Below are 12,809 nucleotides of genomic sequence, written 5' to 3'. Positions count from 1 at the left end.
TTATTTTCCCCTGTAATGTAAGTAATTGTTGTCAGTAGGATGAATTCCCTCAGTCCTGACCCTGATAATGAACATATTTTTAAACCTGTCTAAATGTCTGAGTCTACCTGAATAACTGCAACTTTACTTTAAATGTTCCAGGTTTGTCAATCACTTGTTCTACCTCCTGCCAAAGCTTCACGGCCTGTTAAAGACTCATTGTTTGGAATGCGTGCTGAGCCGAGCGGATGTCATCCCCGACATCTTTCTGCAACTTCAGACTAAAGGCTTCATGCAGATGATGAGTCACAGGTAAGTCCTAACGCTTCTCTTCTCCATCAGTCATTCCCACATCAATTACTCTACTTTAATTACCCCAAACAAATGAAACAATCACTGAAAGACTGACAAAACCCTCCAGCCTATAGTATAGTGATACAAGATATTATAAGAGATTTGACATTGAGGGCTTTTTTGTGCACTCAGGGATGAAGTGAGACAGAGACTGTGTCTGGATATCATCCACAAGATTATTGTCCGCCTGAGTCCAGCTGAGCTTCAGGAGCTGCTGGGAGCCGTGATAGCTTTTGTCTCCCATCCTTCACCAGCGTGCAGAGAGAGGATGTACGACATCCTCATGTGGATCCAGGACAACTACAGGTATGTTCCATGCAGCAAATGGTGTGAAAGGTGTTGAAAATGGATCACAATTACATTTATATAGTTTTTAAGGGTCACGAGCCGACATTATTCATGTACTATGGCAGGTTTACTGTTGCTTGCAGTCGACTGATTCTTCTCTGTTGTGAACTTATCTGCTACACTGTTATTTTCTCCAGTGATGAAGAAAGCATGAAAGACAGCACCTCCCTGGAGGTTTTTAATGCAGCTAAAGAAACACTACTTCAGGGACTGTCTGAAGAAAACCAAGGCCTGCAGTAAGCACCAACTGTTCCTCCCTCCTCCTGTTTTTACACATTTAACTTCTTTTTCTTATTAATTAATAGAAGTTACATGAGCATGGTAGTTTGTGGTTCACGCTCACTTACAGCATTTCTCTGTCTAGAAAATGAGGAAGTTCATTTAAATGTAAAAATGATCAATAATGTTGTGTAATGTGTTTTATTATATTTTATTTTAGCGCCTGAGCATATTTTCCTTATTTCACACTTTGTCTTCCTTTTTTATGATGCTTTCTCATGTTGTGCAGTGTATTCCCAACAATTCATCTGTTTTAACTGACAAAACCGTCTCTTTCTATTATGATTTCAGGCTTTATGTTCGTAACTTCTGGAGTCAGGAGACTCGCCTTCCAACCGCGACCCTCGAGCGAATGTTAACGGTGCTGCGTTCACTGTATTCCTGTCAAATAGAAAGGTGTTTCTTAAGCTTGGCTACCAACCTGCTGCTGGAAATGACCAGCCAGAGTCCTGACTTCAAACGGGACATGTTTGAGTATCCACTGTCAGAGTGCACCTTCCAGGTCTGTGCCACTTTTTTAATAATTGTTTCAAAGATTTAAAGTTGAAGGTTTTTGTCGGTGTGTGTCATGTTAATTGTTGATCATTATTTCTCCACTCTATAGGACTATGTGATTGATTCCAACTGGCGCTTCAGGAGTACAGTGATGACGCCGATGTTTGTGGAAACCCAAAGCTCTCAAGGCCCGGAGAGTGTGGCGGCGTCCCAGTCTGGAACCATGAAGGGGAAGCTGAGAGCCACTCAGACTTCACTACAGTTCACCCAAACCCAAGCAGCAGGTATAATAATAAAGATGGAAGCAGCATATTACAGTAAAGTGGTATAAATCAAATGATACCATATTTTCCACATAGTAAATGTATTCCTATTGAAATGTAATGTTAGTATAACTATTTTAATCTAATTTTACTTCCACTGGCCAAACTCTATGGGGAAAAAAGTAATTTTTTGTATTGTAATAATAGCTGAGACTGTATATTTTCCCAGGTCGACGCACATCATATAACTGGATGACCGGCAGCAGTGTGGACACACTAGCTGAGTACACACCCGGCTCCGAATCTCTGTCTTCACTGATGGTGTTCGATAAGAAAGCAGAGAGGCAAGCGACGGCGAGGAGACCGGTAGGAGAAGGTTTTGGTCTGAGGCGCCTCACAGCATCAACAGATGAGGTGGACAGTCGCACTAGAGGTTAGTCTCTGAGACAGACAAAAAAACGCCCTCCTACTCCACACATTATCTTGAATCTGGCCAGTTTTTTACTGTAAAAGTCACATTTTGTTCTATCAAGACATTACACTTGTGTTAATGTGAGTATCTATTGTGTCTTTATATCAACAGCAGAAAATGAGCAACGTAATAACATCCTGAGACTGAGACGCAGGTTTCTCAAGGACCAGGAGAAAGTCAGCTTTGGTTTTGCACGAAAAGAAGTCCAAAAACAAAGGCAGATGAAGGTATAAAACATGCAGGGATTCAACCAGCGGTCCTACAAACTAATATGCTGATGATATTTTTATGCTTAAATGCTGGATGGCAGCACAGACCTTTGGAGATGAATTGAGTTTACTGATACTAACTCCCTCAGTGATTCCTTTTGGTGTCCAACAGGAGCAAAAAGCTGATCAAAGGCTGCGAAAGGAGGCTCAGGTGACTCTGTATCGTAACTACAGAGTGGGAGACTTTCCAGACATCCAAATCCCATACAGTAACCTCATCACCCCCCTTCAAGCACTAGCACAGGTAAACACTGCCACTTCACGTTGTAAATATCTAATATCCAGAAAACAAAAGCTTTGATTGCACTTAATGGATTTTTCTATGCATGTCCTCCCTCTAGAGAGACCCGATTTTAGCCAAGCAGCTGTTCAGCTCCCTGTTCGCTGGTATTCTCCAAGAAATGACAAAACACGGACAAAAAGGAGAGAGCGCCAGGGTTAAAGAGGAGCTGCGGTGCAACATGAATACATTCCTGAGCAAGACTACACTCTGCTTTCCACCGTTTATAGCATGTGTGCAGGTAGGTTACATACATGATACGTTAATATTCCAGTTGGCATGCTCTGAAGTGTACTCTGTTTCATGGGTTGACGATACTCTGTTCTTTATTCTGTGCATACACTCACAGAGCACTTTATTAGGAACACCTGTGCAATTTGATTTAATCGAACACAACAGCTCAGCCATAAATTCTACTTTTACAAAGTTTTATTTGTATAAAGCACATTTCAACAGCAAGGCAATTCAAAGTGCTTTCCATAAAACTTAAAATGTATCAAGACAAGATATAAAAGCAACACGTGGCAAAATAAAAGACTTTTTAACTTGATTAAAAGTGTTAAATTAGAAATTAAATTAAGCTAAAATAGAATAAGAGAGATAAAACATGAGAATAAAGAGTTACAGATATTAACCCTAAAATTGTGATTTAACAAAAAGCAGTCACAAACAGAAAAATCTCCAGCTGTAAATCAAAAGAACTGATATTTAGAGCAGACCTGCCGTCTTCTGAGAGTTTGTTTCAGATATGTGGAGCATAAATCTAATACTCTGCTGCTGCTGTGTTAAGGACATGTGTTACCAGAATAAGGAGCTGCTGCAGATCGATCCCTCAGCCATCAGCAACACTTGCCTCATGAGTCTCCAACAGCCGTCGGGCATCCTGCTGCTGGAAGAGGGCTTACTGCATGCTGCAGGCGGCGTCCAGGATGAACCTCCTGCCAAACGCTCACGAGGACGCAAAGAAATCCCCCCGGACACCAAAAAATGGATCCACCTTGCAAGGTATTAAAAGGTTGTTTCCCTTCATAGTGGTTCTATCTATTCTGTGTAGCTGAATGTTGGGACTGAGTAATATCAGGCAAGTTTAGAGTTTAGAGTTGATCAGCTTTGTCTATTTTATATTTAGTATATCAAAAGTGAGTGTGCTCTTTGTGTTTCTGCTCTTCAGGCTTTACAGATCTTTAGAGGATTATGACGTCGTTCGCGGCATCTTCGGTGGTAAAGTTGGGACCAAGTCGATCACCTGTGCCGCTCTGCAATCTGAAGCCAGCACTGACTTTGCTGAAGCTGTGAAGCTGTACAATGAGGTAGGCACGTTATTTTCTCCAGTGACAGTAGAAGCTGATGGTTGAATCTTATTATACATGTCAGTACATTTATTGTAAATGTACAACATCAGAATGCATGTCATTGCACATTGATTGGTAGAGTTTTACCAGATTATAAACAGTGTGTATAGCACTATAGTGTAAAAGCACATACTGACTTCCACACTGACAGGCTCTGAACACTGAGGTTTGGAGTGATGGTGAGCCAACTGACTCTGAGAAGGATTTCTGGGAAATAGCTGCTATGGAGGCCTACGGTCATCTGAGTGAGTGGAAGTCTCTTCAGTACTGTTCCACTGTGTACATCGATGAAAAGTCCCCACCTGACCTCGAAAAGATGTGGTTAGAACCTCTTTACCAGGTAATTAAACTGACATTTTACAATATATCCTAGTCATAATAAATAAATAAACTTTATGTATAGATCTATTTATAAAATCCATGTTCCAAAGTGCGTCACAAGGCAGCAAAATACACAAATCATAAAATAACTCTTGTTGAACATGTAGTGATTTCTTGAAATGCACAAAATGAAGTGAAATATTCAGATATTTGAAATGGCGTATGTACTGTAGATGCATGCACATCAGTTTTAAAGCACTTCTCATGTGAGTCTTTTGCCTTTGCTCCAGGACATGTACCTGCAGCACATGATCCGCAGCATGTTGAAGCAGCTGCAGCTGGGTGAGAGGGATCAAACTCTCCTCAGCTTCGTCGACAAAGCCATGAGGGTGGAGGAGCGCAAAAAGCTGCTGGAAAGTCATTACAGCCAAGAGCTCAGCTTGCTGTACATCCTGCAGGAGGACTACGACCGCGCCAAGTACTACACCCACTACGCCATGCAGCTGTTCATGCAGGTCTGTAGTCACACCTTTTTCCATCTATCACCTGCAGTATTTAAGATCGGCAATATCATAATAACTTGAAAGGGAATTATACTGATGTTTGGAGTAAACTAAATCTCTTTGCCTCATGCAGAATTACTCCAGTGTGGATACGCTGCTGACTCAAAGTCGCCTGACCATCCTGCAGTCAGTTCAGGCCTTGACTGAAATCCAGGACTTCCTGTTGTTCATTAAAGGAGAGGGTGAGTGAAGATACTGTCTACTTTTTGAAAGGTTAAAGGATGTAAATTATAAATTATCCATGCTAGTTGTTAGCAGCTCCACCAAAAAGACATTTCCCCTTTGAATGTCTCACATGGTTTAATTTCAATAAATGTTATATATATGAATGAATTAATAATTCACCAAAAATCAAAGATCAGAGAAAGAGTCAATCAACTGAAAACCAATATGTGAATCAGAACTCATATTTTTCTTTAATCATCTAACTGTACCAGACAGACTAGCTAAATGTATATGAAGTAGTTCAAACTGGTTCCATCTCTTAAATTAGTGTTTGAAAGGTTGATATAAATGATGTATATTTTTAGCTAAAACAAAAAGATAGATTGGCCCGGACAGATGTTAAATAATGTGAACATTTTGAACACTTCTGCCAATTATGAACTTATTGTCCCTACAGACATTGTACCACTATACATATATATTTCACTGCAAATTGCTTTTGATCTTTTTAAATAAAGCAAAATCTTTGTCACCTTCTCAAAATTACCTCATTTCATTGTGTGTTTTCCTTAGTTTCTATGACGTCCCTGAAGCGGCTCATCAGATTATGGACTGAGCGGTATCCTGATGCTAAAGTAGATCCAGTAAACGTGTGGGATGATATCATTACAACTCGGTAAGAGAAAAAGGAGATTTTTTGGCATTACACTTACAAATCTGTTAAATTATCAGATAACAAAATATGACACAGCTTCAAATTTGATTTATTGGTTTCAGATGTTTCTTCCTGGACAAGATCAGGGAAAAGCTTAGAGGCAACGCTCCCAGTGACAGTATGGAGGTGGACGGTGCAGAGGATCCAGCAGGTGACATCGACGCATTAGTAAATGACTGCAAGTTCAACATGAAGCTGCACATGGCTGATAGCGCACGGAAGCAGGTGAAGAAACTTAGCTGAAGTAACTTCTTTTTTTTGTTGTGCTGTCACATGATAACCACCAACTAACCTCAGACCACCGATGTTGTTTTCAGAACAACTTTTCTGTTGCCACCAAGCTGCTGAAGGAACTTCACAAAGACGCCAAAACAAACAGAGGCTGGCTCCGGCGCTGGGTCCACAGCTTTAGCTGCTACAACCATAAACGCAGCCAGACTCAGGGTCCTGTGGAGCAAATCAATGTTATGCTGAAGACTATTCCACTTCTGGGTAAGTAGGGGGGGGGAGTTTCACGTTACTTGAAAGGCGCACCCTTACTTGAAAAGCAGTTTGACTTTTTATTCCCAGGAATGTAAAAATTTACAATAATTGAAATCAACCTTTCAAACTATGAAAAGGATGATTCTGACATCACTAAAGTTTTTCCACTTTTTAAGCTTGTTAAAGGTAGTGAGAGCAAATTTAAATGAGTTGGATTAGTTTTATAGCTTCAGATAATTTTCTATCAAGTTTAAGAAACCACATGTATTTTGAATATTAGCCAATAAATATGCTTTACCCAAGAATTTCAATCAGTGGCTGCAGTTATGAGCGTACATCACCCTGTACAACATTGGTGAAAAGTCACAAAGTGGTCAAATCCAATGATTGATATCTGTGACAACGCATTTGACAAACTGACAAATACCAGCCTGTATTCCTTTATTTCATTGTCAGAGATCAGCTGATACAACAGAGATGTTTGCCTCACAAAAGAGGTGCTTGTCTACAGAAATCATGAGCAAATAAACGTTAACCATTAAGAGCATGCTAACCCAAAATGGGACTGAGCAAACATTTCAACTTTCATTTGTACCTACACATCCACATTTGGAACCACGGTTTGGTGTATTTAAATAAATGTAGTGATAACAAATTAAGAAGTAGAACTTTGTGACTGTGACTTCAGCATGTTAAGATTTTACATTTCAGCTCTTTTTGTTCTTCAGATGATCTTCAGGCTGACTGTGAGAGTGCCACAGCTAAAGTATTCAGATACCAAAAGATACTCCAGGGTACATCTTTCAACATCCTGGCCACAGCTGTAGGCAGAAGCCCCTCGGTCCTGGGAACTATAGGAGCTGAGAAAGCAGAGAGAGTTGTAAAGCTGTCCGGTGCTGCTTGGCCCACTCAAAATGAAAAGGTACCCACTTATATTATCTTCAAATTCATTCAATTAAATGTGTGTACAGTCTGAGTAAGTCACTAAAATCTGTTTACCCTGTAGGAAGTGGAAGTGGGGCTGCAGTTACAAGCGTTGAAGTTACTGTGTGATGCTACCAGGAAGGCTGATGAGGAGATTCAGTCTTACACTCAGGAATGTGTGGAAACCAGCAGCATCATAGACACGTACATGGCTTTAGCTAACTTCTGTGACAAGCGATTACGAGAGGAGGAGCAGAATGACACTGGTGAGTAATGACAGCAGTTAAATCAGTGAATTAGAGTTCAGTGTGTTCCCTCAGACAGTCATTTCCACTGTTTGTGTTTTGTGTTTTTTAACAGACAACCAATTCCCTGACCTGCTGGCACTACCCATTCATGTGGTGGGGACCATGTTGAAAGCACTGAAGATGAACTCGGAGGAAGCTCGCCTCAAGTTCCCACGTCTGCTACAGATCATTGAGTTGTACCCCTCTGAGACGCTGGACCTCATGACCAGAGAGGTTGGTGTTAAAATCAGGAATGTAGTGGAGGGCAACAACACACACAAGCTTATTTTAAACGTTTTTCCTGATAAACAGTGACACGCTCTCGTATCTCTGTGTGTGCAGATGACCTCAGTTCCCTGCTGGATGCTGATTGGTTGGATCAGTCAAATGGTCGCCCTTTTGGACAAGCCAGAAGCCGTGGCAGTGCAGCACTGCATCGGGCAGATAGCAGAGTGCTACCCTCAAGCGCTGGTTTACGCTCTAATGATCAGCAGCGAGAGTTACCAGTTTGAGGACTCGGCTACAGGACACCAGCAGCGGGAATTTGTCAGCAGGTAAACTGCCTAATGTTTGTGTCTGGAGAGGAAAAACATTTACAATCATTTCAGCTGGATTCCCTTTGCTTTTCAAAAATTAAAAGTTTTTATAATTCAAAATATGAACAGGCTCAGGAGCATGCTGGATAAGGGAGGAGCTGTGAAGAAGTTTGTGGATGCTCTGCAGCAGCTTACAAATCCTGAGATGATTTTCAGGGTAATGATGAGTGCAAGTTCAACCACAAACTAATCTGCTACTTTCTTCATTTTTGGCCCCTTATTGATTATTATCATTTGTCCACACAGGATTGGTGGGATTATGTGAAAAATGAATTGGAAAAACCAAACTTTGACAAGAAGCGGATGGGCAACTTGTATGAAGAGATGCACTCTTCACTCGTGGATCGTAACACAGACGGTCACGGAATGTTTCGCAAGAGATTTATCCAGGTTTGTGCTTTGCTTTCATTTTTTATCTGGTAGAGATCAGATATTACTGTACAATATATGCAATTACAAAAATGCACTTTTTATTCTTTTACTCTAAATGGGAAAAGTGCAGTTTTTATTTCTAATGTTTTTACTGAAGTTTGACTTTCTGAATATCTACGCTTACAGTGATTATTGCTGCTCGTTTCTAAGCTTAAACTGCAACCCTTACATGTCAGAGGAAAATGAAGGAGTTGAATAATAAAATTATGTAGTGAGAGATAAGTAATATATATGTGGGGAAATGAAATTATTTTATATAATAATTGTTTCTTTCCCCTGCCAGCTGTTTTGATAAAGGAGGTATAGTTATAGATAGTTATATATTTGTTTTTACACTCCATTTTAATTAGTCAGCCAACAATGTTATTTAGTGATGTATTTAGCTTTTTTTTAACTTGTTTTGTCAGTTTTGGGGCTGCACACCACATATGACAACAACAGAAGAATTTTTAATAGACTAGCTTAAAGGTTTTTTGTGTTTTGGTATAGTAGTCGTAAAAAATGATCAGACTGTATTTTTGAAGACTCACAACAAACACACAGAGCCTTTCAGAGTAAAGGCGCCGCCCCTAAGCAAAAAACAAACATGCTCTATTATTTTGCCATCCATTGAACAGAAATTTGCTAAAGATGTGGAAAATCTGCTGGGCCCTAAAGGCAACAAGCTGCTGGACAATAAGAAAAATAAAGGATTTATGGGTAAGGTGGAGGAGCTGGCAGCATCCATGCGTGGATTCCAGAAGGAACCAGGGAACCTGAAGGAATACTCGCCCTGGCTGAGCGGATTTAAACCAGACCCATTAGGCAATGAGCTGGAGATCCCAGGTCAGTGTTGATATCTGAGTAATCTGAACTGTTTATTGGTATTAACATGTGTTCCACTTCTTTAAGAAAGTCGTATCTATTTAATGTGGGTTTTTTCAGTTATTTTTAGTCATTACATTATATTTAAAGGTATGTCTGAAAATGAAATAATTGATTGTGATTATATCTGTTGTGCTATGTTCACTGATGAAGCTGTTCCCTTCCCCTCTCATTGTAGGACAGTATGATGGCAGATGTAAACCTTTGCCAGAGTATCATGCAAAGATAACTGGCTTTGACGAAAGGGTGCGCCTTTTATATATTTCATAAAATACTTCAGTTAAAATGTTCTAATGGCACTCAGTGTACGTTGGCTGGCCGGTCAATCAGTGTGAATTCATGCCCTTGCAGGTAAAGGTGATGTCCTCTATCCGCCGTCCCAAACGTCTGATCATCCGTGGGGACGACGAGCGGGACCACCCTTTCCTGGTGAAGGGTGGGGAGGACCTCCGCCAGGACCAACGCATCGAGCAGCTCTTTGCCGTCATGAACATTTTGCTGAGTCATGACACCGCCTGCACACACAGAGACTTGCAGCTCCGCACATATCAAGTCATTCCCATAACCACCAGGTACTGGGCTTTTATCTATTCTTAAATGACACCTGAAGCAAACACTGAATTTTCAATCAGTTTGCCAGAGTCTTCACATCTCACTGCCTTTTCAGAATTGGTCTGATTGAATGGATGGAGAACACCTGTACTCTGAAGGAGTTTCTGACAAGCACAATGACTGATGACGAGCAGCAGAGGGCAGGGAGGTACAGTACAATATATATAGTTCACTTTATTAACTGTTAACTGTTCACTTTTAGTCCAGTGAAGTTGAAATGTCATCATCAGTGCTACAAAAAAAGCTTTCTATATACTTTTCTTTATTAATTATTAGGAATTGTAAATGAGAATTGTGAATGTGTTTTTTTTATTATTATTATTAAATACTTTTTCAAATGCTAATGTTCACTATTTGGAGTATTGTGTGTTTTGCAACAGTGAAAATACAGTTTTGTTTTTGCTGTGTAACTAAATGATTTCTTCTTTTTAAGGTGTGTTGAAGTCTACAATAAATGGCTTTCCAGCTTTTCAAATTCCAAGGCATCAGCTATCACATCATACACTGATGCTTACAAGTAAGTCTTTTGTTCATAAATCACTGGATCCAGCTAATTAAGATGACTGAGTAACTCACTGTTCACTTCACTTATAATCTGAAATCATAGCCTCTTAACAGCAGCCATGTCCATGTTTTATTGAATGTGAGATATCAGACAGCTGTGAACTACATCATGTTTGTTCTTTGCCAGGAAAGCGAAACGCGACAATACCGTCAAAAAGTTTTTGGAGGTGATGCAGCATGTGCCCAGTGATCTCCTCAAGTAAGTTTCATCTCTGTATCACACAACTGCTCATGACGGTTAACACTTGCAGCTAATTTTTTTTTTCTTGTTTTTTTTCTCCCAATTTGTAGGAGAGCTTTTCTGAAGATGTGCAACAGCCCCGAGGCCTTTCTCTCCTTGCGCTCTCACTTCACCAGCTCCCACGCTTTACTGTGCGTGAGCCATTGGATTTTAGGTATCGGGGATCGCCACCTCTCCAACTTCATGATCAACATGGAAACAGGAGGAATGATTGGCATTGATTTTGGTCATGCATTTGGTTCAGCCACACAGGTAAGGTTATGTTAGTGTCACAAACTAGTAGAAGAGTGTGAAGCAGGGATTTGTGGTAAAACACACACCCCTGTTTTAATAATTCCCTCTCCCTGCAATCTTTTACTTCCTCCCAGTTCCTCCCGGTGCCTGAGCTCATGCCTTTCCGGCTGACCCGACAGTTTGTGAATCTTATGCAACCCTTGAGAGAGTCGGGTTTGATCCAGAGCGTCATGGTCCACTCCCTCCGAGCTTACAGGGCAGAGCCAGACCTTTTGCTGAACACCATGGATGTGTTTGTCAAGGAGCCCTCGCTGGACTGGAAGGTAATTTGGGAAAAGCAGATTAGGGGAAAAATGCTGGTTGCAGTTTCCCAGAATCAATGGTGACATCTTCAAATGTATAGCACATTTGATATTGCTGTTTTTAACTTTTCAAACTGCAATACAAATGGAGTTTATCATTTTGCACAGAACTTTGAGCTGAAGCAACTGAAGAAAGGAGGCACCTGGACCAAGAACGTAAACACCAAAGAAATCAACTGGTATCCCTTACAGAAGGTGAACTTTGCCAGACGAAAACTCGAAGGAGCAAATCCAGCAGCTATAATCAGGTAAATAATACTAGCTTTGACACAGTGTTCAGTTTGTGTTGCAGCTCTGTCATAGTCTGAGGTGTCTGAGGTGTAGGTGCTCACTTTTGAGCTTTCATGATGCTATTATTTTTGTTATGAAAGCTTTAATTGAGCAGTATTTTTTCTAATCAAAAATATTGTAACTGGTCTTTGAAAAGACAGCATTTGAACCCCTGAATCCTGCGTGTGTGTGATTTAGATGTTTGCTTTATTTTATCAGCGAGGAGCTGAAGCTGGGCTTTGAGAAGGTGGAAGCCTTCTCTGGGATGCAGTCTGTGGTTTTGGGCATCGCGGAGCACAACATCCGTGCCAGGCTTCCACCTGCAGGCTTGTCGGTGGAGAAGCAGGTGGACTGTCTGCTTGACCAGGCCACAGATCCTAACATACTCGGCAGGGTTTGGGTCGGCTGGGAACCTTGGTTCTGATTCTTTGAATTTGTGGGACATTTCTGAATAATCCTTCACAATAATGGGGAAGAAGTTTTATCACAAGTGAAAATGCATTTTGTTTTCAGTGTTCAAATAATTCATTCATTGCGTTCATCATGTTATCTCATACTGAAGACCAGAAACCTAAAGTTACGATATTGAAATCTGGAAAAAAGGTTGAAATTTGAAAATTGTAACAGTGTAAATGGAAACAGTATGAGCAACAACATAATTTGGACTTTTTCTTGCACTTCTACTCAATTTGAAAGATATGTTTACAGCCATTTATTAATGTTTTGTTACTTCAATTTAAAATAAAAAAATATGTCAGTTGTTAAGTTGTGCTTGAATGTGCTGGTTAAAATCCTGTCATCCATCAAGTGCTATCCGCCCCCCCCCCCAAAAAAAAAAAAAAAATGACGCTCAACATTTTTGAATTCTATACAAGATTATTCTGGACAACAGATAATGACATCAACACAGGTCACACAGAGGGTTAATCACAGGGTAACACTGTCACATCAGTTAAAGCAGTCAACATATATACTGAATAATATTTTAGAACTGAATTGTCTAATTGCTTCATGAATTGTTTTTAACTTTACATTAACATTTAACTTTATACGTGTCCTGAGATGGTGAGCATGTTCATCCTTTA

General features: G+C 40.3%; 1 protein-coding gene across 1 annotated transcript in view; it reads left to right on the top strand.

The window, feature by feature from the left end:
• Positions 1–12,428, top strand: part of prkdc (protein kinase, DNA-activated, catalytic subunit) — a 31,045-nt gene extending 18,617 nt beyond the window's left edge. Inside the window, exons 54-86 of the mRNA XM_062441799.1 lie at positions 142–291; positions 466–639; positions 819–917; positions 1,252–1,462; positions 1,565–1,739; positions 1,948–2,151; positions 2,302–2,417; positions 2,572–2,703; positions 2,801–2,980; positions 3,530–3,744; positions 3,911–4,049; positions 4,243–4,431; positions 4,703–4,927; positions 5,049–5,157; positions 5,714–5,816; positions 5,918–6,080; positions 6,173–6,347; positions 7,067–7,260; positions 7,345–7,528; positions 7,623–7,783; positions 7,892–8,103; positions 8,215–8,302; positions 8,392–8,535; positions 9,195–9,402; positions 9,620–9,687; positions 9,793–10,013; positions 10,109–10,201; positions 10,487–10,570; positions 10,745–10,816; positions 10,909–11,110; positions 11,227–11,415; positions 11,563–11,702; positions 11,944–12,428. Of these exons, the coding sequence (XP_062297783.1) occupies positions 142–291; positions 466–639; positions 819–917; positions 1,252–1,462; positions 1,565–1,739; positions 1,948–2,151; positions 2,302–2,417; positions 2,572–2,703; positions 2,801–2,980; positions 3,530–3,744; positions 3,911–4,049; positions 4,243–4,431; positions 4,703–4,927; positions 5,049–5,157; positions 5,714–5,816; positions 5,918–6,080; positions 6,173–6,347; positions 7,067–7,260; positions 7,345–7,528; positions 7,623–7,783; positions 7,892–8,103; positions 8,215–8,302; positions 8,392–8,535; positions 9,195–9,402; positions 9,620–9,687; positions 9,793–10,013; positions 10,109–10,201; positions 10,487–10,570; positions 10,745–10,816; positions 10,909–11,110; positions 11,227–11,415; positions 11,563–11,702; positions 11,944–12,148 (5,224 nt within the window). The 3' untranslated portion in view covers positions 12,149–12,428. The remainder of the gene's footprint in view (positions 1–141; positions 292–465; positions 640–818; positions 918–1,251; positions 1,463–1,564; positions 1,740–1,947; positions 2,152–2,301; positions 2,418–2,571; positions 2,704–2,800; positions 2,981–3,529; positions 3,745–3,910; positions 4,050–4,242; positions 4,432–4,702; positions 4,928–5,048; positions 5,158–5,713; positions 5,817–5,917; positions 6,081–6,172; positions 6,348–7,066; positions 7,261–7,344; positions 7,529–7,622; positions 7,784–7,891; positions 8,104–8,214; positions 8,303–8,391; positions 8,536–9,194; positions 9,403–9,619; positions 9,688–9,792; positions 10,014–10,108; positions 10,202–10,486; positions 10,571–10,744; positions 10,817–10,908; positions 11,111–11,226; positions 11,416–11,562; positions 11,703–11,943) is intronic.
• Positions 12,429–12,809: the final 381 nt, after the last annotated feature.

The sequence above is a fragment of the Scomber scombrus genome, chromosome 20 (assembly GCF_963691925.1).
Source record: "Scomber scombrus chromosome 20, fScoSco1.1, whole genome shotgun sequence".
Classification (NCBI taxonomy): Eukaryota; Metazoa; Chordata; class Actinopteri; order Scombriformes; family Scombridae; genus Scomber; species Scomber scombrus.
This window is presented reverse-complemented; position numbering and strand designations above follow the sequence as displayed.